At 42.9% G+C, this 23,526-nt stretch overlaps 1 protein-coding gene across 1 annotated transcript in view; it reads right to left on the bottom strand.

The window, feature by feature from the left end:
• The window catches only part of PRUNE2 (prune homolog 2 with BCH domain), a 308,041-nt gene that overhangs the window by 104,077 nt on the left and 180,438 nt on the right, over positions 1 to 23,526 (bottom strand). Inside the window, exon 8 of the mRNA XM_075559541.1 lies at positions 2,476 to 2,634. Within this exon, the coding sequence (XP_075415656.1) occupies positions 2,476 to 2,634 (159 nt within the window). The remainder of the gene's footprint in view (positions 1 to 2,475; positions 2,635 to 23,526) is intronic.

Genomic DNA, 23,526 nt, shown 5'->3' with positions numbered 1-23,526 from the left:
ATTACCTAAAAACAAACAAACAACCTCAAGACAACTAAAAGTTGTAGAATGTCAAACATGAAAAGTTCACAGCACAGTACTACTGCCCCTCTCTCCAACCTTACTAAGATGTCTTTTCTTTTAACTCAAAATCTAGCTGCCCAACTTTGGCTCTTGAAAGTTAGAGCTAACAATATTTAAAACCATCAAAAGCTTTTCCTCCGTGTAATATAATGCCATCTTCCAACAAGAACAAAACTCAAGTTTGTAAGAAAAGCGGGGGAAAAAAGCAGAAACGTTGGTTCAGTAGCATCAAGGCCAGGGGAGAGTGTTGGATTAAGGCCAGGGGGGGAAACTCTCTTTAGGCACCAGCAGTGGGAACCAGCTTTAACCTCCAATAGCTTCAGAGGCAAAGGATGAAAGAGGAAGAAGCCACTAGGGACAAAGCTTTTCAAATGTCATTCCGGTCAAAGTTGCCTCCTGTAGGGAGCAGAGACATGGGGCCCAGAAGAGATGGACACAGAATCCAAAGCTGACTTGGAAGCCAGAGGAGACCTCGGGACCATCATTGATATGAGGCCAGCAATAAACTGTGGGACTCTGGATTTGTGTATTGTGTCATTCCAAGCCTTTGAAAATGGCCCCACCTGAATAGAATTCATGTACATAGTGTTGAAAAGAGGAAATCTGTTTCAATTGTCATCAATTTTGACCCATTGTTAGCCTACAGACAAAGTAGAGCATTCGGATTAACTGTACATCTTTATGGAGATTGACTGCCCCCTTTTTCTCCTGCAGAGCAGTGGGTGGGTTCAAACTGCCCACATCTTGGGTAAGAGCTGAGCACGTTATTCATTGTCTCCGATGCCAGGCGCTGTGCTCACATATTATGAGCTTCACCTCATATTATTCAGGGAGGAAGTAGAAGAGATGTTCCATTGAGGGCGTCGCAATCAATGGGATGAAGCAAAATGGATATGAGATGTTGAATGGAAAACGGATCTGCTCTGACAACCTACATCCAATTCGCAATAAAAAGAAACAGAGAAGGGAAAAGGCTGTAGAAAGCAAATGCAAAAAAAAAAAATGTGTTTCTCTGTTCTCATGTTATCGAAGGACCAAAGACACAGCAGGTTACATGGCTTATCCAACAACACACAGCTCAATATAAGGAATCCGGGTTTTGAACTCAGGCCGTCAAGCTACAGGGGCTGGCTTGACTGTGCCCAGCCACCGGGGAAGGGTGCCGTTAGAGCAGAGTCTTGACCACGAATGGCTCAGATCCTAAGATACGCAAGAACAGCCGCTCGGTGTTGCCCAGAGATAACACAATGCCAAAGTGAAGGTGGCGCCGAAGAGGGAGAACAAAACTTCTTTCTGAGCTGTCTCTCGCTGGACTGGACCTTTCAGCCTCTAGGTTGGTAGCAGAGTGCCTTAACCACTTGCACCACACAGAGACTCTAATGTATTTGTAAGGAAAGATCCTTTCTATATCCATGTAGCCCGTATGATCGTGAAAAATGCATGTTGCTCACATGTTAATTATTACCCAGTGGCATACCCAGTGGCCTGTTTTGATTAATTTGTTGCATTATTTCATTATTTCCTAAGTCTTAAGTTACAGTAGAACACAACTAATCACCCAGACAGAATGTTGGTACCTCAACTAACTTTGATTGAATCATCAGATTGCCAGTTACCAACTGTTGGGCACAAACTGGGACTGCTATGAGTTGAATTATGTCCCTCAGAATGACAAACTGAAGTGCTAAACGTCGATACCTCTGACTGTGACCTGGTTTGGAAATAGGGTCATTGAAGAACCTATTCATTAGATTAGCATGAGATTGAGCTGCAGTGGACCTTGATCCAATAAGACTGATGTCCTCACAAGAAGAGCAAAGACCAGAGAGACGGAGAGATGCAGAACGCAGAACAAAAGGGGCCACATGCAGGCAGAGGCAGAGAATGAAGTGATCCATTTACATGTCGGGGAACCCTGAAGATTGCGGGGACTCGCCGGCATGGAAGTAGAGTCCCACTAGAGACTTTAAAGAGGGCTGAGCTGCCTGCACGTTGATGCTGCGCCTGTGGCCTCCAGAACCGTGAAGCAGTGCCTTTTGGTTGCCCGCCCTCCCAGTCTGTGACACTGTGCTGTGGCAGCCCTGAGACATACAGGGACTAGATCTTGTCAGCGATTGCCATGTAGAAGTAGCTACCTATAGCTCTCAATGAGAACCTGCCCTCCTCCAAGTGAGGAAGATATGAAGCGGCCTATCTCTATGGATTCAGTCTAGGAAAAAAATGGATATGCCACTCTTTTAAAAGGCCCGATGGGGTAAAGCATTTAAACAGTTCCTAAAACTCAAACGCTAAGACTTTATCCCTTGTACCTATTTCTTATAAGCCATCGAGCCATTTTCTTCTTCCACCCACAGTCTCAGCCTCAGCAGGTTGGGGTTCTGTGCTATGTGCTGGTGCCGTCGGAGTCCTCACCTGGCTGCACAGCTCCAGGTTCTCAGAATACACAGCAATGTGCCGTCTAGGCTGCTGCTCCTCCGACAGGTAGCTGGCCAGGAGGACGAGAGCATCCAAACCATACTTGTCTGTGAATGTTTTCAGGTCGCTGGTGATATTTCTGTGGACGATACAGTTCTGAAAAACAACAGAAAATAAGACATTGATATAACAATAGCCAGATTTGGGATTTGTGTAATACATTTTTTTAAGTTTTATATATAAGGCCCCTTGTAGTACTGTGGGGTAGGCATTGAGCTACTAATTACAAGATCAGTGCTTCAAATCCACCGGCTGCTCCGTAGGAGAAAGGTGAAGCTGTCTGCTCCCTGATCCCATAAAGATTTATAGTCTCAGAGTCCTATATAGGGTCACTAAGACATGGAATCAATTTGATGGCAGTGGTTTTGTGGGGTTTTTTTCTTTTTCTCTTTAGTTTTGGGATGCTAATCATGAGGTCAGTGGTTCAAACCCAGAAGTCAAGGGTGAAAGGTTCGCCAGTTGACTTCTGTGAAGAGTTATGGCCTTGGAAACCCCAGGGATCAGATTTAGACGGTCCTATGGGGCCATTGTGCGTTGGAATCAACTCGATGGTAGTAGGGTTTGGGATGTGTGGTTTTTAAAAATATGATGTATTAAGGCAGGTATTTATTTTAGATGCAAGTGAAATAAATATTTTCCTTTAAGAAGTCTTCATGCTGTGGTTTAAAACATATTTTGCCATTATTATTAGGAATCATTTGGATGAGGAACAAGCATCCTGACATTAAAACAATTATTCCAGGCTAAAATAACAAACAGACCTGTCTCAGAAGAAGTATAGCTAGAATGCTCCTTAGAGGCAAGGAGGGCAAGACTTTGTCTCATGTATTTTAAACATGTTCTCAGGAGAGACCAGTCCCTGAAAATGAACATCACATTCTTGGTAAAGCAGTGGGGCACTGACAAATAGGAAGGCCTTCTGTCAGATGGATCGACACCACAGCCGCCAACCATGGGCTCAAGCAGGAGAACAACTGTGACACTGGCCGAGGACTGAGCAGGGTCTCGTTCGGTTCTGCATGGGGTCGCTATGATTCAGAACCAATTTGATGGCACCCAATAACAAGAAGAAGTTAATAACGTGGCAAAAATAATAGTTTCTATGAACCTGGTGAGCATATGCTGAACTCTGTTTTGAATGCCCTTCAGGACCTGAGTTTCCCATAACTTTACTCCTCCCCAAAACAGATAAATAAACAACTTCCAGATGCAAGAAAGCTCAAAAGCAAACAAACAAACATAAACATTTATTCTTTAATTTCCTCTTTTTGTTCCTAAGATCTACACAGGGATGTCTGCTGATAAAATTAAATTACTCTACCAGTAGAAAATAATAGAGCACTATTATTCTTTTCTCCTTGTTTTGATGTTGTTGTTGTTGTTTTCCCTAGAGGGAGATAAAACCAATAGCATCCTCTGGCTATTGATCTTTTCTGAGAACCTGGTGGGCTAGTGGCTTACAACTTGAACTGCTAACCACACAAATCTCCTGACCACCAGCGGATCCCCAGGGAAGAAGAAAAATCTCTTCTACTTTTAATGAAGATTTACAGCCAAGGAGACCTATTGTGAGGCAGTTCTCCTCTGTCTTCTAGGGTGACGATGAGTCTGGATCAACTCAGCGGTAATGAGCTTTTTAAAAATTGAATTGCCCTTTTCTATAATTTTGAATTCTAATGGTTATTGTTTACTCCAAGCAGAAATTCTTTAAAAAATAATTACAGTGGGGTTTACTGCATGATTTCTGTAGGGTTGCAATGTCAGCTCTGCTTGCTCTATAGGGGAAAGAGAAAAATGTAAACAAGGCACCTAATGCGGCAGAGGTCCCACGCCAGTGGGTCGCATCATCCTTTAGAGCAGTGGTTCCCAACCTCCCTGATGCCGCGACCCTTTCATACGGTTCCTCATGTTGTGGTGACCCCCAACCTTAAAATTATTTCGTTGCTACTTCATCACTGTCATTTTGCTACTGTTATGAATCGTCATGTAAATATCTGATGTTCAGGTCACACTGTCATTGTTACAAATTGAACATAATTAAAGCATCATGATTCATCACAAAATAGTATGTAATTATATTTTGTGGAATATTTATTTCTAATGACAAATAAATGAAATTTTGCCTTGAAGCATGGTGTAGCTTGGGTAACAGTCTTACTATACCAACAATAAACTACATTGCTACAGTATGCATAAAAAGCCAACGTCAGTGCGAAGGTTGATATAACTTCTTTCTCACCAGATGAGAATTTCTCAGGGCAGTCTTAACAAGAGCACAGCGAAGATCACCTTCCATAACAAGTCTACTTCCATATTTAGACTTGATAACCAACAAGCTGGAAAACCCTGTTTCACAAAGATATGTTGTTGGAAATGGAAGAAGAAGGTGCAACACAGTCTCCGACAGAACAGGATATGACAGCAAGCACTTGATCCAGAATCGTGTAACTGGCATTGGAGAGAAATCAGTTCTTGCTGTTAGTAAGTTCAATGAACTCCTCTTGTGCTGTGTCAGGAACATCTTCAAATCTGACTAAGAATGGGCTTCTTTTTGGCAAGTGCAAACAGAGTGTCAGGTAGATTTGGAAAGTATGATGAAATTTCATCTGCAAGCATGTGCAAGTATTCTTTCACAGAAATGACCATCAGCGGTCAAATTCAATGTCATGTTCCTCAAAGGAAGCAGATAAGGTAGGCAACATGTAAATTTTATTTTCATCCAATTTTGGGGGCCAAAGCTGAAGTTTCATTTGGAATGATCAGATCTTTTCAGACAAATTGAGGCATGTTGCATTTGGTCCTTGCAGTGATCAATTTAACTCATTCAAGATGGCAAAGATGTCAACCAAGTAATCTATTTTCTGCAGTTCACTTTGATCGCTAAAAAATGCTTCGAACTGCGGTCTTGCTTTCTGATTTAAAAACATTTTGAGTTCATCACGAAGCTTACAAACACTTTTTAAAACTTTTCCTCTTGACAACCATCTCATTCAGTGTGAAATAGCAGAGCATTATTTTGGGCATCCAACTCGTTGCTCGTTGCACAGTTGCGAAAACAGTCGAGTGTTTAAAGTGCTCTCCTTTTACAAAATTGACAGAATTGATGACACTTTTCATTACTTCCTGCAACTCTTGTGGTGGTGTCTTTATTGCTAATATTTGCTGATAAATCACAGTGAGTCCCGATCACTTTTGCTGACCCATTAAGTACCAAGCATTGAAATCCAGATCGACATCTTAGCATAGCTGTAGCACCATCTGTGAAACACCACAAATCTTTCCCCAAGAGGTCTTATGCTCTTTCAGAAATGAACCAACTGTGTCAAGTACATCACGTGCAGTAGTTGTTGTTTCAAGAGGTTTGCAAAAAAGAAACTCATTTCCAAGTTGCCACTGTTAATATACCTCATGTAAACCAGTAACTGGGAACGGTTTGCAAGTCTGTAGATTCATCCAGCTGGATGCTAAGTATTGGAGAAGGAGCAGATTTAATTTCCTTGAGTACCTGATAAAGAATATCAGCAAACATGTCATCTATTCTTCTGCAGACAGTGTCTTTAGATAAGGAAATTACACTCAATTTCATAATAAATTCGTCTCTGATCATAACTCAAACAATGTCTTTGGCTGCTGGCAACAGTAAATCTGAGTGCCACCAAATATGAAGCTTCAACGACTTCTGTGTATTGTTTGTGGTACTTGCCACCAATGTCAAGTCTGGCTTTCTTGAGTCCGTCAGCTTTGCTCCTAAAAGAGTTGGTATCCTTGGCAGCAAAGCTCAAATGCTTGCTATCAAAATGGCATTTTAGTTTGTTTGGCTTCATAGATTCAGCTGATAGAACTTCACAACAAATAACACATTGTGGTTTCTCAATTCCTGCTGTAATTATTGAGGTAAAACCAGACTGTAACAAAATCCTCACTTTCTTTTCTTAACGTTCTTCTCTACATGATCCATTGTCATGGGATAGTTTGTTAACGAAATTAACATATAACAGCTTTATAATAATAATATAAAAGATGATACATGGCATAATTCAGTCAACACAGTTCCTTAAAGTTTCCTATGATTTACCATTCTCTGTGTTTTTTTAACCTACCTGTTACTATCACAAGGGGGCAGTATTCACATCAACCACAGCTGACTATTAAAAGACCGATCAGCATCCAAATTAAGTTCCCATGGTACAGATTTGTTTTTGTGCAATAGTTGATGATTTTACAGTACATGATTTTACATTTTCCCAGTAATTATAATTCACGACGTGTCAATTTATCTCCAATATTGCTGCTTTTAACAGAGCAGCTGCTTTCTACACAGCAGCTTCTCTCTATACGTGTGACTGGTGTCACATACACCAGTCACATACATCTGTATTTGCACGGGGTGTATGTGAAAGGGTTGGTGAGATGATGTCATCACTACGGGTACTGGTATGTGGGCGTGTCTGCATGTGTGTGGACCCACCTGGAGATGGATAGAGGAGTGGTGTCTCAGTTCCTAAGACCATCGGAAATACGTGTTTTCCCATGGTCTTAGGTGACCCCTGTGAAAGGGTTGTTTGACCCTCTCATAGGGGTCGCAACCCACAGGTTGAGAACTGCTGGTCTAGAGAGTCCTTCACTGCAAAGAGAATCCCTTTGTCTGTGGGGGTGTCTGGTTGCAACAGCGGACTCAGATTTGACACTAGCGGTGAGGGTGGTGCAGGGCTGGACTGCATTTCCTTCCTTCGTATGCAGGGTCACTGGGAGTTGGAACTGCCTCGCCTGCACCTAACAACAATTGTACTTATGATGAGATTTAACAGGATAGAAGAGTTTGAGGAAACATGTGCTCAAAAAGAAACTGCAGAACAGAGTTTTGAATTTGTGGAATCCAGACTGTTTGGAGTCATGAAGGCTGGATGAACCCCTGAAACTCATGGCCAGAGAGAGCCTTTGAGATTTAGACCAAACATGTGCCGTGAAGTTTTCTTAAAACCCAGCCATAGCTTTGTTTAACGTGTGAAGGATATCTCCCTGGAGTATTGTGCTTTTTTCGGATCCATAGACAGAGAAGAAAATAGACAACAACCACTGACAGGATTAGCTAGGAAACTCAGGTGGCAGTGAGTCTGTGCTAATGGTGGAAGAACAATCTAGCAGTGGACACTGGAAGAATGCAATCACTGTCAGGAATTGTGCATGTAGACACTGCTGAGTGAGAGCACACTTTGTCGTGTACATGCTCAACCACGAGAATAGCATAGAAAAAGCGTGCTAGCTTCACTGATGTTTTTCATTTACTGTGCCAGTTGTAAAACTTTAAAAAGTTTTAACGCATCTACAATAAAAGCAGATGTCTATAATATACGATATCCCCTAAATTTGCCCTCATATTATATACAATGTTCAATAGATAAAATGGTGAACAGTCACACTGGTGTCCTCACCAACACTGATTGTCAATGCCGAGCCGGACTGCTGAACTCTGTGCTGTTATGAATCAGAAGAGAAGACGCCGTGTTCCCAAAGGAAAACAATATTGGACAGCCACTCTCTGTACTGTATTGCCAAGGATGGAAAGCCGTGGCATGACTTGTTCTTGCTGTTGCTATCAATAGGTGCTGTCAAGTTGAGTAGTTCAAAAATAGTAACTCTACCTTTGGGCAACAGGACGAAACCCTGCCAGGTCCTGCACCCGCCCCACAATCATGGCTACGTTTGAGACCACTGTTGTAGCCCTGTGCCAATTCATCTTGTCGAGAGCCGTTTTCGCTGCCCTTCTACTTTACCAAACATAATATCCTCCTCCAGAAATTGCTCTCTCCTGACAACCTGGTCAAAGTACGTGAGACCAAGTCTCGCCATCTTTGTCTCCAAGGAGCTTTCTGGCTGTACTTCTTCCAAAACACGTTTCTTTGTTCTTTTGGAAGTCCATGGCACTTACAAGCTTCTTTGCCAGCACCATAATTCAAATGCACAGATTCTTCATCTGTCTTTCTTATGCAATGTCCAGATTTCACATGCATACGAAATGATTGAAAAAAACCATGGCTTGGGTCAGGATAAATCTTGAAATCTTCTTTTTGATGATTACTGTTGTGTTAGGCCAGGTTGACTTGAGAAACAAAGCCAGGGACACTCAGACACTAGTTCATAAATCCTTCTTCAGACTCACGCAGCAAATGCAATGATGCAAATTCAGGAAGATCACAGGCCATTGAGTGCAAAGTCTTGAGAATCCAGTGGCAGTGGAAGCATCTCCAGGTCTCAGTGTGGCTCCACATGACTTGACAACAAGAAGGTGAAAGCAGGGGCTGGGGTGCTAGCCTCCAGTGAGCCATGTATCTTGGTTGACCTCCAATTAAGCTGCGACCTGATTGACAAGCTCAACTCCATCTGTTCACTCTTAATCCCCTCAAGTTGACACAAGATTATGTAACTACCACAACTACAATGTTATTCCTACTCATTTTTTTTTCTCCTGGCAAAGTAGATTATCTGACCAGTCAATTCTGGCTCATTATTGGATTTATGTGGAAATTTTAAAAAATCACTACCATCGAGTTGATGCCAATTCACAGCAATTCAGCAGGGTAGGCTAGAACTGCCCCTGTGGGTTTCAGAGACTGTAACTCTATTGGAGTAGAAAGCCACATCTTTCTCTGATGGAGAAGCTGGTGGTTTCTAACTGCTGGCTTTGCAGTTAGCAGCCCGACACATTACCACGATGCCACCAGGGCTCCTGTAGGGAAATTAATTGTAATAGGTTGCAATTCAGGAACATACGGCTCATAACATATTTCTTCAGTCAGGACAGCTTCCTCCCTGCCTCACCTGCAGGCGGACTTCTCTCAGGTCTGCATCCTCCCCACCATGTGCTTCCTTGGCCTTTACCCTGCTTAAGTGATGTTGCAAAGCTCTGTCATTACCACCGATCATTGCTCAAAGAGTACTCTACTCTGTCACAGCCTCACCTGAAGTCGCCAGGCTCTAGTTCCCTGAGTCAGCAAAGGGAACTCCCCCAAATTAAATGCTTGAAGGGATCCCACTCTGCAAGTGAGCCTCCTGCCTGACGGCACCGCCGGCTCTGCTTGCTCTGTGGTTGGGTGAGGTACCACTCTGAGGTGTGCGCTCATGCTGCTCCTGCCGCTGCTTCTCCAGAATCTCGGTGCCCTCTCGAGGCTCGGGGAGGCCCAGAAGGCATAGATCTCAGGGTCCAATGCACATGCCCCACTCTTCACACTTCTTTCTGGAGACTGGAAGGATCCCTCATTCCTGCTTCTCAGACAGCTCACTGGAGGCTCACCAGGATGGCAAAATTGACTAATGCTAAAAGTTGCAGGTGTTTACAGTCACTGTTCATCCTGTTACCAACGGCTCACAACTTAGTCGTGTGACACGATCCGCATCTTCGGCCAGCCTCTCCTATTCAGACCCATCCGAAAGATACGAAATGCACCCACTCGCCGTGGCCCCACTCCGGCATTTGGTGGGAGTTACACAGACTGATTAGGAGGGTGTAGCAAGGTATTTGCTGCATCACAATACCAGGTAATGTTCTATCAGTTTGTCGTACTGTGGTGGCTTTAATTCTGCTGTGGTGCCATCAGTATTTCCAATGCCATCAAGGTCACCGTAGGGCTTTATTATGAAGACTGGGGAAAGCATGCAGCCTAATTCTCAAAAACTGGGCCAGTGAAGACCTTATGCTTCACAGCAGGACACCCGTATAAAAATGTCCTACAAGCTTCCGTTCAAGAGGTTATTTTCATCATATGCATAAAACATCAAAATGTGTTTTCCTTGAGAAGACACATTTCTACAAGATTTTAAAACATAGCAACAATTAACATGACACTCTAGGCTGGGTCACGTAAACAAGAGAGGGAGGAGTCTATGGTATCTGAGCACAAGGGAGGATTCAAGAGAGTCAGCATTATTCAAAGCCACACTTGAGGAAGATTTGCAATTCAAAAATATTGGTTGACTCCGCTCAAACCAGCTGTGTGGACAACTGCCCCTCCCCACAGAAGAATTTACTTTAGAGGACAGCACTGAAGCTGCAGCTCCTGGAGAGGGACATGTCTGATCAGAGCACACGGGAGCAAATGAAGGGGGAGGAAGAGAGAGTGGAGCACATCCTGGCCCACCAGGCCTGGAGGACAATATCTGCGCTCTGAACAGCCAATGCACAGAGTGGACCATATGACCGATTCCACTATGACACACGATGTCTCTCGCTGACCCAGGGCCCTACTGGGGACAACACAGGAGACTCAGTCTCGGGATTGGCCTGGACTGACCCCATGACACCGAGGCAAAACATTAAAGGCATGTGGCAGAGCAACGGGGTGGGGGTGGGGGGAGCAGAGCAGGGATCTCCCGAGGGAGTGCAAAGGATAGACTCTGGGGCCAGAGCATGGCACCCCATAGGAGTTGACTGGAGGACACACCTAGAGGTCAAAAATCAGACCTTGATCTATTTACAAGTTTTTCATTCTTTTTAAAATTAAAATTTTTTTCTTTTAATTTAAGAAATTAATTTATTCTTCTGTGGGTCATTGATTTTCTTTTTTGTTGTCACAGCTGTGTTCTCACTCATCGCCTAGCTTGCTATAACTTGATTTTTGGTGCATATTATTATCTCTACAGATCTATCTAGATAAGATAGACTGGATGAATAGTCTGGAGGAGAAAACAATGGGATCAATGGTTCCGGGGGGGACACAGGAGAGGGAGAGGTGGGGGGAAAGGAGGTGGTGCTGAGCAACCCAGGGACAGGGGAGCAATAAGTGATCCAAAATCAATAGCAAGAAAGGTGTAAGAGGCCTGGTAGGGATTCAGCAAGGGCAAGGTAACCGAGAGAAATTACTGAAACTCAAATGAAGGCTGAGCACGATAGTGGGACAAGAGGAAAGTACAAGGAAATAGAGGAAAGAACTAGGAGACAAAGGTTATTTACAGAGGTCTAAATACAGGCATGTACATATATAAATATATTTATATAGAATGGTAGGGAAATAGATCTATGTGTATATATTTATAGGTTTAGTATTAAGGCTGCAGATGGACATTGGACCTCCACTCAAGTACTTACTCAATGCAAGAACACGTTGTTCTATTAAATTGGCATTCCATGAGGCACAGCTTCCTGACACGATCACTGAAGACAAATGTGTGCATAAGCAAATGTGGTGAAGAAAGCTGATGGTGCCTGGCTATCAAAAGGTATAGGTTCTGGGGTCTTAAAGGCTTGAAAGTAAACAAGCAGCCATCTAGCTGGGAAGCAACAAAGCCCACATGGAAGAAGCACACCAGCCTGTGGGATCATGAGGTGCCGATGGAATCAGGTGTCAGGCATCAAAGAACAAAAACTCATATCAGTGGGTGCCCACCTTCCCGATATGATCACTGAAGACAAATGGGTGCATAAGCAAATGTGGTGATGAAAGCTGATGGTGCCTAGCAATCAAAAGATATAGCATCTGGGGTCTTAAAGGCTTGAAGATAAGCAAGTGGCCATCTAGCTCAGAAGCAACAAAGCCCACATGAAACAAAGGCCACAAGCAACAAAGCCCACAGCAGCCTGTGCGATCACGAGGTGTCTAAGGGATCAGGTATCAGGCATCAAAGAACAAAAAATGATATCATTGTGAGGGTGAGTGCAGAGTGGAGACTCAAAGCCCTTCTGTAGGTAACTAGACACCCCCTTACTGAAGGGCCGCACATGGGGAGGAGAGAGCCAGTCAGGGTGCAGGGTAGCAATGATGAAACACAACTTTCCTCTAGTTCTTAAATGCTTCCTCCCCCCACTATCATGATCCCAATTCTACCTTACAAATCTGGCTAGACCAGAGCAAGTACACTGGTACAGATAAGAACTGGAAACAGAGGGAATCCAAGACAGATGAGCCCTTCAGGACCAGTGGTGAGAATGTCAATACCTAGAGGGTGGAGGAAAGGTGGGGTAAAAAGGGGGAACCGATTACAAGGATCTATACATTATCTCCTCCCTGGGGGATGGACAACAGAAAAGTGGGTGAAGGGAGACATCAGACAGTGTAAGATATAACAAAATAATAATAATTTATGAATTATGACGGGTTCAGGAGGGAGGGGGAAGGGAGAGACAGAAGGAAAATGAGGAGCTTATATTAAGGGCTCAAGTAGAAAGCAAATGTTTTGAGAATGATGATGGCAAAAATGTACAAATATGCTTGACACAATGGATGTATGTATGGATTGTGATAAGAATTGTATGAATCCCCAAAAATGATTTTTTTAAATATTGACTGAGCCCCAATCCTCTGCTAAAACGATGGCCCTGGGATCTTGCTGAGGCTGTGGTTCGATGGGAGGAGTCTCACTTTCCATGCAGAAGACAGTGGTTTGATTCCTGGCCAAGGAACCTCTGGCACCGTTATCACCCATCTGTCAGTGGAGGTTTGTGAGTTGCTACGATGCTGATGAGGTTCAGCAGAGCTTATAAACGAAGATGAGGAAGGAAGACTAGAGAGAAAGGGCTCACAATCGACACCCCCCAAAATCAACCAACCAAGCACACTGGTCTGATCTTGAACCAATCATGAGAATGGGACAGGATCCAGCAGAATTTTGTGTGTTGTGAATAGAGTTGCCACGTGATCAGTTGCCTCAATGGCATCTCACAACAGGGTCTTCCTACTTCAAGTGCCACTCGAAGTTGAGCCACGTTAGCAACACCAGGCAGTCTCAGGTGCACCCCAGACCTCCAAGAGCCAAATCTGCATTTGGAGGTGATTCCAATGCATATTGAAATCTGAGAATCATTGCTCGTGGAAGCTATGTGTTATCCCAAGGAAGCTCTGGTAGTGCAGTGGTTGAAGCAAAGCCGCTGACGGCAAGCTCAGAGCTTTTGAATTCCCGAGCTGCATGGGAAGAGAAGGGTGGGCCATCCTGCTTCTGTAAAGGGGTACAGTGTGGGAAACCCTGTTGGGCAGTTCTCTGGCCTAGAGGGCCACTCACTATGAATAGGGATTGATGACAACAAAGCAGTCCTTTGGTCTCTGTCAAGGTTGGGAACTGATTTGTACAGAGGCCCGTCCTCGACCAGTAGTCCCCAAGCCTTGCCATGAAAATAGGTTAAGGCGTTCTGGTGGTGCGTGGCGTTGCACCTTGGACTACTAACCACAGATCAGCAGTTTGAAACCACCAACAGTTCTGCAGAGGAAAGCTGAGGCTGTTTGCTCCCCGAAAGACTCCCTGTGATTCTGAATCAGCATGTGGGCGGTGTGTTTAGTTTGGGGTTTCAAGAGATTCTTCTTATTAAATCTCCTTGAGTAACATTGCCTTATATTTCCTCTGGGTGGCCCCAAATTCCACAGAGCCAAAGAAGTGGTGTTTTTTCTTAATAACTTGCCTGATGAAGTTTTGCTATAACAAAATTTTCTGAGGCTACGGTAGGCATGTTGGAAAATCAAAATACTTAAATTCTACTCTAACCCCAAAGCAAAGATTGTCAACAAACGTGCCCTTTCTAATCTATCACAAGCACCCAAACTAGATTAGGTCTCAGTGGCCTAGGATGAGGCCAGGGGGTTCGTGTTTAAGCCAGAGCCAAACCAGGGGCAGGTGAGGATCTCCAGGGATCCGAGAGGCAGAGTCTGTTGGCTCTGCTTTTGTGCTGGTGCTATTTGCATAGGAGATAATTTATTATTGTCTTCTAGCTATGCGGGGAGTCATGTGCTGCGAAGGCTCTTATGTTGCTGACAAGCTAGGCTGGGCCTGAATAAACAGCACTTCATCATCAACACAACACAACTGAACATACAGGTTGGCATTTTATTCCCCCCATCTGCCTTCTACCTGATAAATTACTGTTTTAGTTACATGTATACAAATACTATTTATTAATCTGCTCAAATGTCTCCAAAACGTTTCCTCCATCTTAAAATAAAATTATGTACATACAAACATATGCACACAGATATGCATACATAAATATCCACTCAGTTTTCTAAAGGTTTGGAAAATAATAAGATCTCTGTTAGTCTGCCCCCACTGCCACCCAGATATACCTTCTGCATTTGAAAAACGGCCCTAACCTGTGAGAGCTGCTGGAATTCAGGAAGTTTACTAATCCTTGCAATTTGGAATTGACTGGCAAGATTCAAAACAACTCTGCTCTCTTAGAAAGAATGGACATGGCTCCCTGTCACCGTCCATTGTCCCCACAGTTCTGAAGCTTGAGTCATTAAAGAGGGCATGGGTATTTTTTCCTGAATAACTTCTAGTTTCTGAATGAGCGGGAAGCCCTAGAATTATGCATGAGTGAAGAAAAGAGGAGAAAGGCTTTGGAATTTCCCAGCCAACAAATAAGGCATAGGTTTCAGGGGCACTAAAAAAGACCGATTGTCATGGTGATCTAGGGCAGGATAGAGAAATCTTGGAGTTCTGCTTTCAGTACTGCAGGACCTGGGAGAGTGCTAGGGATTGGGATAGCATCTGGTCAATAGATCTAGTACATCTGTGCTTGGATGTCCACGGGCAAAGGCAGTGGAGAATCCCAGGCTCTCACAAAATCCTATTTTCCTTATTATACCATCAGTGTGAAAAACTATATTTTTATGCTCTATGCTGACTGCTTCAGCACGTGCCATGAAGTCAAAGTGATCTAAATATTGTTGGTCAACATTTGAGAACACGGATATTCCATGAAAGGGGGAAAAAGGGAAACCACTCCTTTTGCATCGGACATGGAGACTTACTTTCGACGTCTACGCAATCGCCGCCTTTCTGGGTGGTGTCCTCACCACGCCACTGGACCGCTCTATCACAAAGGAGCACTGACTTCCAGGTCGCCAAATCCCCAAAGTCACTCTCTTCCCCTTACCCAATTGGATTTCGGCATGAATTCTACACAGTTAATTCTTCTCCCTTTCTGGAGAGCTCAGGTCTTTCTCTTTTCTATTGGCTGCTCCTCAGTCATCTTTGCTGGCTCTTCTTTCTTGGTCAACAAGTGCTCAGAATTTGTTCCCCGGCACCATCTCCCCATGAGCTACATATGTGTCCTTGGTGATCTCCACCAGTTACATGGTCTTACAATGATCTATATGCCAATGATAACCAAATCTGTACCTTGCTGAACTCTAACCTTGCGTGTACACATGATATCCCAAATGTAAATGTCTAATATGACCCAACTGTGCAGTATTCTATCATTCAGTGACAGCACCATCCGACCAGCTCTTCGAAGCCCAATCTAAGAATTCATTTTCCACATCTCTTCACATCATCCGTCAGCAAATCCTTTTCATTTTATCTCGAAAACGTTTATCGAATCCAACTGCTTCTCTCAGAGTGCTCCAACCCTATTATTCTCATAGCTAAAGCTACCAATATGCGGGCCCTCCTTTCTTTTACCACCAACTCTCTATTCAGCACCTCAACTTTAAAAATATAAATTAAGTCATAACACTCTTGTACTTCAAAGTCACTCAAAAGCTTCCCAATATAATGATGATTATTTACTACGGTTTTTAATCTATTTAATGGGGGAGAAGAAAGGTTTAATGTCCTTGTAGTTAAACTTCTTTGATAACCAGTGAGAAAAAAAACAGAAATACCAATAGAAAAATAATCGAAGGCTATCAAAGATAATTCACAACTGAAACACAAAGTTATGACCAGTAAAGATCTAAATTCAAAGAAATTCTTTAAGAGGACAATTTTAAAATCTGTTTCTGCTGTCATGATTAAATAAACAACAACCTTTAAAGCATCATACTTTTTTTTAAAAGAGTTTTTTCTTCACAATGGATAGGGTCTTTTCCCTTATTTCTTGTCTCACCTCCAAATACAAAATGACTTTCTGTGACTTTTACTCTGTATAGTAGATATTAACATTTAGTCCCAATGTTCCAAAGATGGATGGACTATGACATACAACTGAAATCTATTGTTTCCCCTTCAAATCACAAATCAGATCTACCAAGTGTGGCTTTTATTAGTGAACTGAGAGGATTTCTTAATGCCACAGATAAGCCATTACTGAATCTGTTACATTTGAATTTTTCTTCTTTTGTCAGGAAATAGGAAAATTAAATGCTTGTAGGTAGGATGTGTGTAGCTAAAGCTCCTTTCTATGATAAGAGTACCAGTTGGTAGTGTTCGATTTTGGAGAACAGCGAGGCTTGGAAACATAGGAGACAATCCATAACTATCCGGGAAGCACCGTGGCCAGCTGGGAGTGCTGAGTTCCTGTAATTTAAGAGTATAGTTTGACATTTACACTCTGCACACATTTATTTCCAGACAGAGGGCTCTATTTTTTTAAAAATCAAGGTATAAGAAAAATGCTGAGGTATGTACACAAATGCTCTAACTGAAAGCTTTATGATTTATGCCACCAAAATTCCATTATGATGTTTAAAGTATTCAGCAATAATAAAGTCTGATAATTTTGACAGGAAAATGATTTATGAGAACACAAAATGCATAAATTAAGAGATTTTATTTATTCTGTTTTTCATACGCTCTTTAATTGGTAAGCAAGGATATTTCCTATGTTTTTGCCACACATCATTTTTTGTACTCTATTGTTCTTATTTTTATGAGCAAGCGAAGGCATTTTAATCACAGAAACCTCACCAGCCCTATTAAACTATGTTTTATATTTTACTTTGAAAGCAGAGTCTGGTGGTATATAGTTTCATTCCCTATAATTAAACTAAGGCCCTTTTATAAGAAGCTATTGGAAAAATTAGAAATACTATGATAGCTCAATATGTACCATAAATGCATATCAATATAATTTTCATTAAAACCACTACTAGAATAACAATTAAGCCCTGATTTTGCACATCAAGCACGCTGTTAAGCATTTGCATTATTTTATTTGGGTTTCAGTATACTTCTTTGCCTGTTTCACATTGAGAAATGGAGAGGTCTAGAGTCGAAGCTCACATGTGGTAAAAATGGGTTTGTTGACTTTAGAGTCTCTGTTTTAACCCCGCTGCTTTTCTTGAAGGAGAAAATGCTTTCTCATCAAGGATATTAGCCATTAATCCAGTTTTCATTGTAATAAAACTATCATTTACCCTTCTCTATTTCTTCCAGTTCATTATAATGAACAGGAATTATTATTGATTCTCGCTCTCGATTTTTATTGTGAAGTGGGTGAACATTTATAGGCTAGATAAGATTTCCATTCAACAATGTCTAAGCATTTTATTTCTCCTCATTGGTTACAAAGCTCACAACGTCTCACCACTGATCTCCCTTCCATTTGTTTCCTATTTCCATCCCTCCTTTTCTAATCTTTCTCAGCTTTGTCCTTGGCAAAATGCTGCCCTTTGGGGCTCAAATAGTTGGTTCTTCTAAGGTCTGTGCACATCCCTAAGTTATGGTTCCTCTGAAGACCATGGTTACTGTTTGACTGAAAACTGAGCTATGGCGGTGAGTTCATTTGCAGACTTGAAGGGTACAAGGTGGTCTTGGGAGTTCCAGAAGTCTCTATTCAACCAGTAGCCTGAGTTCTTTCATGATTTTGTTTCATATTTTTCTTCCACTCTCTCCAGGGCCTCCGAATGCGAGCAGTGGTAGGCAAGCACCTAGTCCTTGTGGTCAGTCATGGAGTCGGATGTCTTCATTGTCCTTCGGCTCATTGGGCTTACAGTCTTCAGCAGTCTTCTTCCCTCTGGACACGAAAAACGCCGTAACTCCGTCCCAGAGCCTTACGACCCCACTGATTCTCTCGTCAGTATATACAAGTGAGCTCCATCAGGGATTGGATCACAGGCTTATAATACTGAACAGTTACTGTTTCTGATGATCCAATATTTATGATCAATTTTTAGTTTCTCACCTACTCTATAAAATATAAATGCAGACTCACCATTAACATATATATATGAACCTAAAATTGAAAACTTGCCTCAAGCAACAACTATATCAAAGAAAGCAATGAGATTCTCACAGTAATATGTACTTTTGAAAAGTTGTTTGTTATGCATAATTGTGACCCAGCTTCAGAATTATCCTCATGTAGGATAATTCCTTGGACACATGAGCCATGGAAGAATCTCTCTACTATTCAGTATGTAAAAATCTCAGTATTAATAAAAGAAAGCTCCCAACATTCCTTCTCAACTGCCCAGAAGCCCACACAACCTATGATTTAGGATTTTCTGGGAGGGCTTAGGAAGAGGAACTGTGTTTTTCACTGTGAGAGTGCAGGCATCTTAATGGGAGTTGCCTGTGGTGATCATCCCAAGCCAACTTGTTCTGTTCAGGTACCGCTATCAAAGGTAACTACAATGTATCAATTGGTAGATGCCTTGATTTAGAACACGTGTGTCAGAAGCATGATGGGAAAATCAGAAGCCTTTTAAGCAGTGGCCCCTGTAATATTATCACTTAGGTTGAGAAATTTTCAAGAATAAGGAAGAAGATCATATGTTAATTGAAGATCACTGCTTTCATGTTATGATACAAACATTTATTTTCCTATAACTGTTTCATTGGCATCCCTAGATGGTGCAAATGGATACTCAGCTAGTAACAAGACAGTAAATAATTAGAACCATATCAGAAAGGAAGAGGAGAAAAGGGAGAGGGAGAGGTGAAGGAGAACGGGGAATAGGGATTATTCATCTAAACACTGCAAGTTTGAGTTATAACTTGTTGAAAAGAGGCCAGCCTAAAACTAAGTGAGTTGAAATCCTGACCCATCTTCATTGTTTCAGTCATAAAAAGAATGTTACACCAGTAAAGTGTTGAGTCTGGGAAAAATGTTTAAAAACTACTATATTTACAGTTCGTAGAAGAATGGCCATAGGCAGACGTATAGTCCGTTACTAGTAGGTTGAATATGTGGATGTGAGGAAGGTGTAAAGCAAATGAAAGATAAATAAGTCATCATTTCATTAACTAGCTCAACGTAATTTGCATTTTCTTTAAGAATAGATCCATAGTCATCAAAGCTCCCCTAGACAGTATGGATTTAAGGACTCAGTGAGAAAGGGGCTAGACCATTATTTCCCTTAAGACTCCCTTTTTCTATATTTATAAGGATACCTATTTGGAAAATAGTGATTCCGGATACTTGAATACCCACTAGGCACGTGGTATTTTGAAATGGTAGAACCAGGGCAATACCCTGGCTAGCCAGAATCAATAAAGTAAATATTCTTGTCACAATTCTATGTAGACATAGGAAAGAGGGTTCCCACTAGACTGCTTTGTGCCATGAGACGGACACTCCGAGCTTTATGTATCTTGCTGGGTAAAAGGAACCCATCCTGGTGAACAATATTTCAAGAGACCTCTCGGTATCTTCTTGCTTTATGGGAGCCACCAGCGCAGTCTCCAGAGAGCTGGCTGTACACGACCACTACCCACCCTCCTGGGTCCTCCAGGCTGTGTCAATATTAACCTGATCAGATGCAGACCAGACTGGCCCCTTTGTTGCGCACGCTCTTCACAGGGAGAGCTCTTGTCAGAGGTGCTTCATCATTTGGGCACAAGGAAACTGTCAGTACAGTTTGGGACTCGTTCTTCATGGGCAGAGATCCTGATGGGTCTAATGAAGCCTTTCTGCTGACAACTCATTTGCTAAAAATACCCAACCATCACCAAATTCAGATGGGGACAATGGCTATGGCCCCCTTTCCCAGCACTCCAATAGATGGCAATTCTTTCTGGTGAAGTGGAAAAGAAGGGCAGGCTTCACGGTGCAGGCTGCCGAGCCTTTCAAGTCCACTTCTCCTCACCCATATGGGTGTTCCTGCTTGTTTCCATGTGCGCCCTGATAAACTTTATGACAAGCTTAAATTGGAATATAATAGGGTAAACACCAATCTTAGCGCACACATGCAGAGCCCACAGTCTGTGTGTGTCATTTGTTGCGAATCTATGCTAATTATCAGACCCCCGCCTGCACACAGACACTCTGGGGCTTGTAGTTTATTTTCATTTGGAGATGGCTGGGGTGGGGAGGGGGGGCTGCCTGCGGAATGGCTCTTTGGGCAAGGACACGGGGTGGTCATGGCTCTGTGGGTGCCAACTCCAAGACCCTCACCTGGCCGACTTGAAGACAGAGAAAAGAAGAAGGGGCTGGGGGGAGGGGGGATGGGGGGTGGGCGGAGACAGTTGTAGTCTACTTGCTTCACGGACACACGTTACCTTTCATCCCAACTCAGAGGGGTATTTTGAAGAAGGATGGCAAAACAGATTCTATGACAGTTTTAAGTCTATAAAATGAAAAGCATGTCTATTTAATACGCCCCCCAAAGCACAGTCCCAGCTTAACTAATGGTTGAGAGAAACGAGGACTCGCCGCTTCAGATTTTGTTCTTTGAGCGCATCATGTGGGTTTCTTCTTTCCTGTTCTGTTTCTGGCATCTGATGCCTTCAGCTGCCGAAATCTCCACGCTCGTTGTCACACTTCAGTTGCCACTTTGGTGAGACGTGTGAGACACTGAAATGCTTGACATGCAGATTAGACGTGGTCTCCGGGCCCTTCTTACAATGCCAGAGGACTTGGGCTAATGTTCTTGGAAAACAGGGTTGCATGTAGGTTTTTAGTCAATTCTCATTTTATATGAGGCATTTACTGAAGGGCTCCAGGCGGCCCCCAAAGAGAAATACTTGAATTCCCAACAGGTGGAAGGTGGTCCCCTTGGGGATTTTCTTTCTCAGCAGGGACTCTCTTGGCAGTTTGAAGCAGACACCGCTCAGTGGGAGGGGCCTGTCCTGTGCACTGCAGGAGGTTCAGCAGCACATCCCCCTCACTGCTGTTCACAACCCCAGTCCACTGTGACCATGAACCCCCAGTAGGCATGTGGGAGTTTTGAAACTGTAGGACCACAGGTCACCAAATGTCCCCTGTGGGAGGGAAGTCGCCAAGTCACCCCCATTAAGGAGTAATTCTTTAGCAAAAACAGCAGAATCGTCTTGTACCTATAAAATGACTTCCATCATTTCTTTTCTTCAGCAGTACTACTGCAGGAAGGGAGGCACCTCTGTAACTATGTCTCGTTGAACAGGTGGAAGAACTACACGATAACTCAAGGACAGGGAGCACAAAGAAGAGTATTTTATGCTAACTAGACAAACATTTCCTTTTTCTAGGCTGGTAAAAATTTATATTCCCATCAATTATCCCTTAATTTTAGATCGATATGCTTATAAAATAAAGGGATTTGATTTTCTTAAACGGACAAAAAAGGAGGGGGGGATTTTAAATAAAGAAGTCAATGTTTTACAAAAACATCTACTTCCTATTCCATGACAATGAAGATTTCCAAGGCAGTTTCCCGATTTTTTTGGTTTTGGTTTTTAGTCTAGAAAAATAGACGATTTCAGTTTATTTTTAGGTGTACATGACATTTTTTCTTTTTTTCATATATGTGCTTTTTTTAACTGTTCTTCTTTTATGAGGGGCTCATACAACTCTTAGCACAATCCATACATATACATACATCAGTTGCATAAAGCACATCTGTACATTCTTTGTCCTAATCATTTTCAAAGCATTTGCTCTCCACTTAAACCCTTTGCATCAGGTCCTCTTTTTTCCCCTCCCTCCCTGCTCCCCTGTCCCTCATGAGCCCTTGATAATTTATAAATTATTATTTTGGCATATCTTGCCCTATCCAGCGTCTTCCTTCGCCCCCTTTTCTGTTGTCCATCCCCCAGGGAGGAGGTCACATGTAGATCCTTGTAATCGGTTCCCCCTGTCCAACTCACTCCCCCTCTACTCTCCCAGTATCGCCCCTCACACCCCTGGTCCTGAAGGTATCATCCACCCTGGATTCCCTGTGCCTCCAGCTCCTATATGCACCAGTGTACAACCTCTGCTCTATCCAGACTTGCAAGGTAGAATTCCAATCATTGTAGTTGGGGGGGAGGAAGCATCCAGGATCTGGGGGAAAGCTGTATTCTTCATCGGTGCTATGTCACACCCTGACTGACTCATCTCCTCCCCTAGATCCCTCTGTGAGGGGATCTCCAATGGCTGACAAATGGGCTTTGTATCTCCACTCTGCACTTCCCCCTTCATTCACTATGGTAAGATTTTTTTTTATGATTCCTTATACCTGATCCCTTTGACATTTTTAAACATCAAAGTTTATATTTTTTATTTCAGAAAATAATATATAGGGTCTATTTTAATTATACCATGTTAACCCCAAATTGGACAGATATTTGAAAACAGTACTGAACTGTTGAACAAGTGTGAGGCACTACTAACTGAAAGGTCGGCTCTTCGACCACCTGGTGGCACAGTGGAAGGAAGAGGCAATGTCTCCTAAAGATGACAGGCGGGCAAACCCCAGGGGGCGCCCTCCTCTGGATGCGCAGTGATGTCATGAAGCAGCAGGGGCATGACAACAAAACCTTTCACCTTCTGGTGAAAACAAAGAGCCCATTAAGGCACTATCATTTCCGTTCTACTTTTTTTAAAAAAAATAAATAAATAAAGTCATCCAGACCCCTTTCTACTGCAAGCTTTAATTTATGTCAGCTGATAGGATGAGGATGCGCCATACATTTTAAAGTCGGTGACAGAGGGAAATCATTTCAATACAATTTAGAATAAGAATTACCATTCGGGTTTGCACATAAAGTTATACATCCATTTGAAAATGCTTTATGTTTGGCCAAAGCCTTTTGTGAAAAACCCAGCGCCGTCGAGTCAATGTGGCTCATGGCCCCCCGTCTGTTAGCAAGTGCTGCTACTTCTTAGGGTTCTTGACTGCAATCTTTAAGAAAGAAATTGCCAGGGGGTTCTTCCACTGCATCCCCGGGCGAATGTTAACCACTGACCTTGCGATTGGTAGCTGAGCCATTTGCAGCACCTAAGGACCTGCTGTCGGCCCGGGTAGGCCTTTGCAAAGAGCAAGTGCGCACGGGGTAATATCGGGAAACCTGCACAGATCTGAAGTGGGAAAAGCAAGCGAGAAGAGCACGCTCAGCATTTCTCAAGCTGAAAGAAGGAAAGGGACAATCCAGGCCTCGGGT

Source organism: Tenrec ecaudatus, chromosome 10 (genome assembly GCF_050624435.1).
Source record: "Tenrec ecaudatus isolate mTenEca1 chromosome 10, mTenEca1.hap1, whole genome shotgun sequence".
Taxonomy (NCBI): Eukaryota; Metazoa; Chordata; class Mammalia; order Afrosoricida; family Tenrecidae; genus Tenrec; species Tenrec ecaudatus.
Note: the sequence above shows the minus strand (reverse complement) of the source record. Positions and strands in the feature narration are given on the sequence as shown.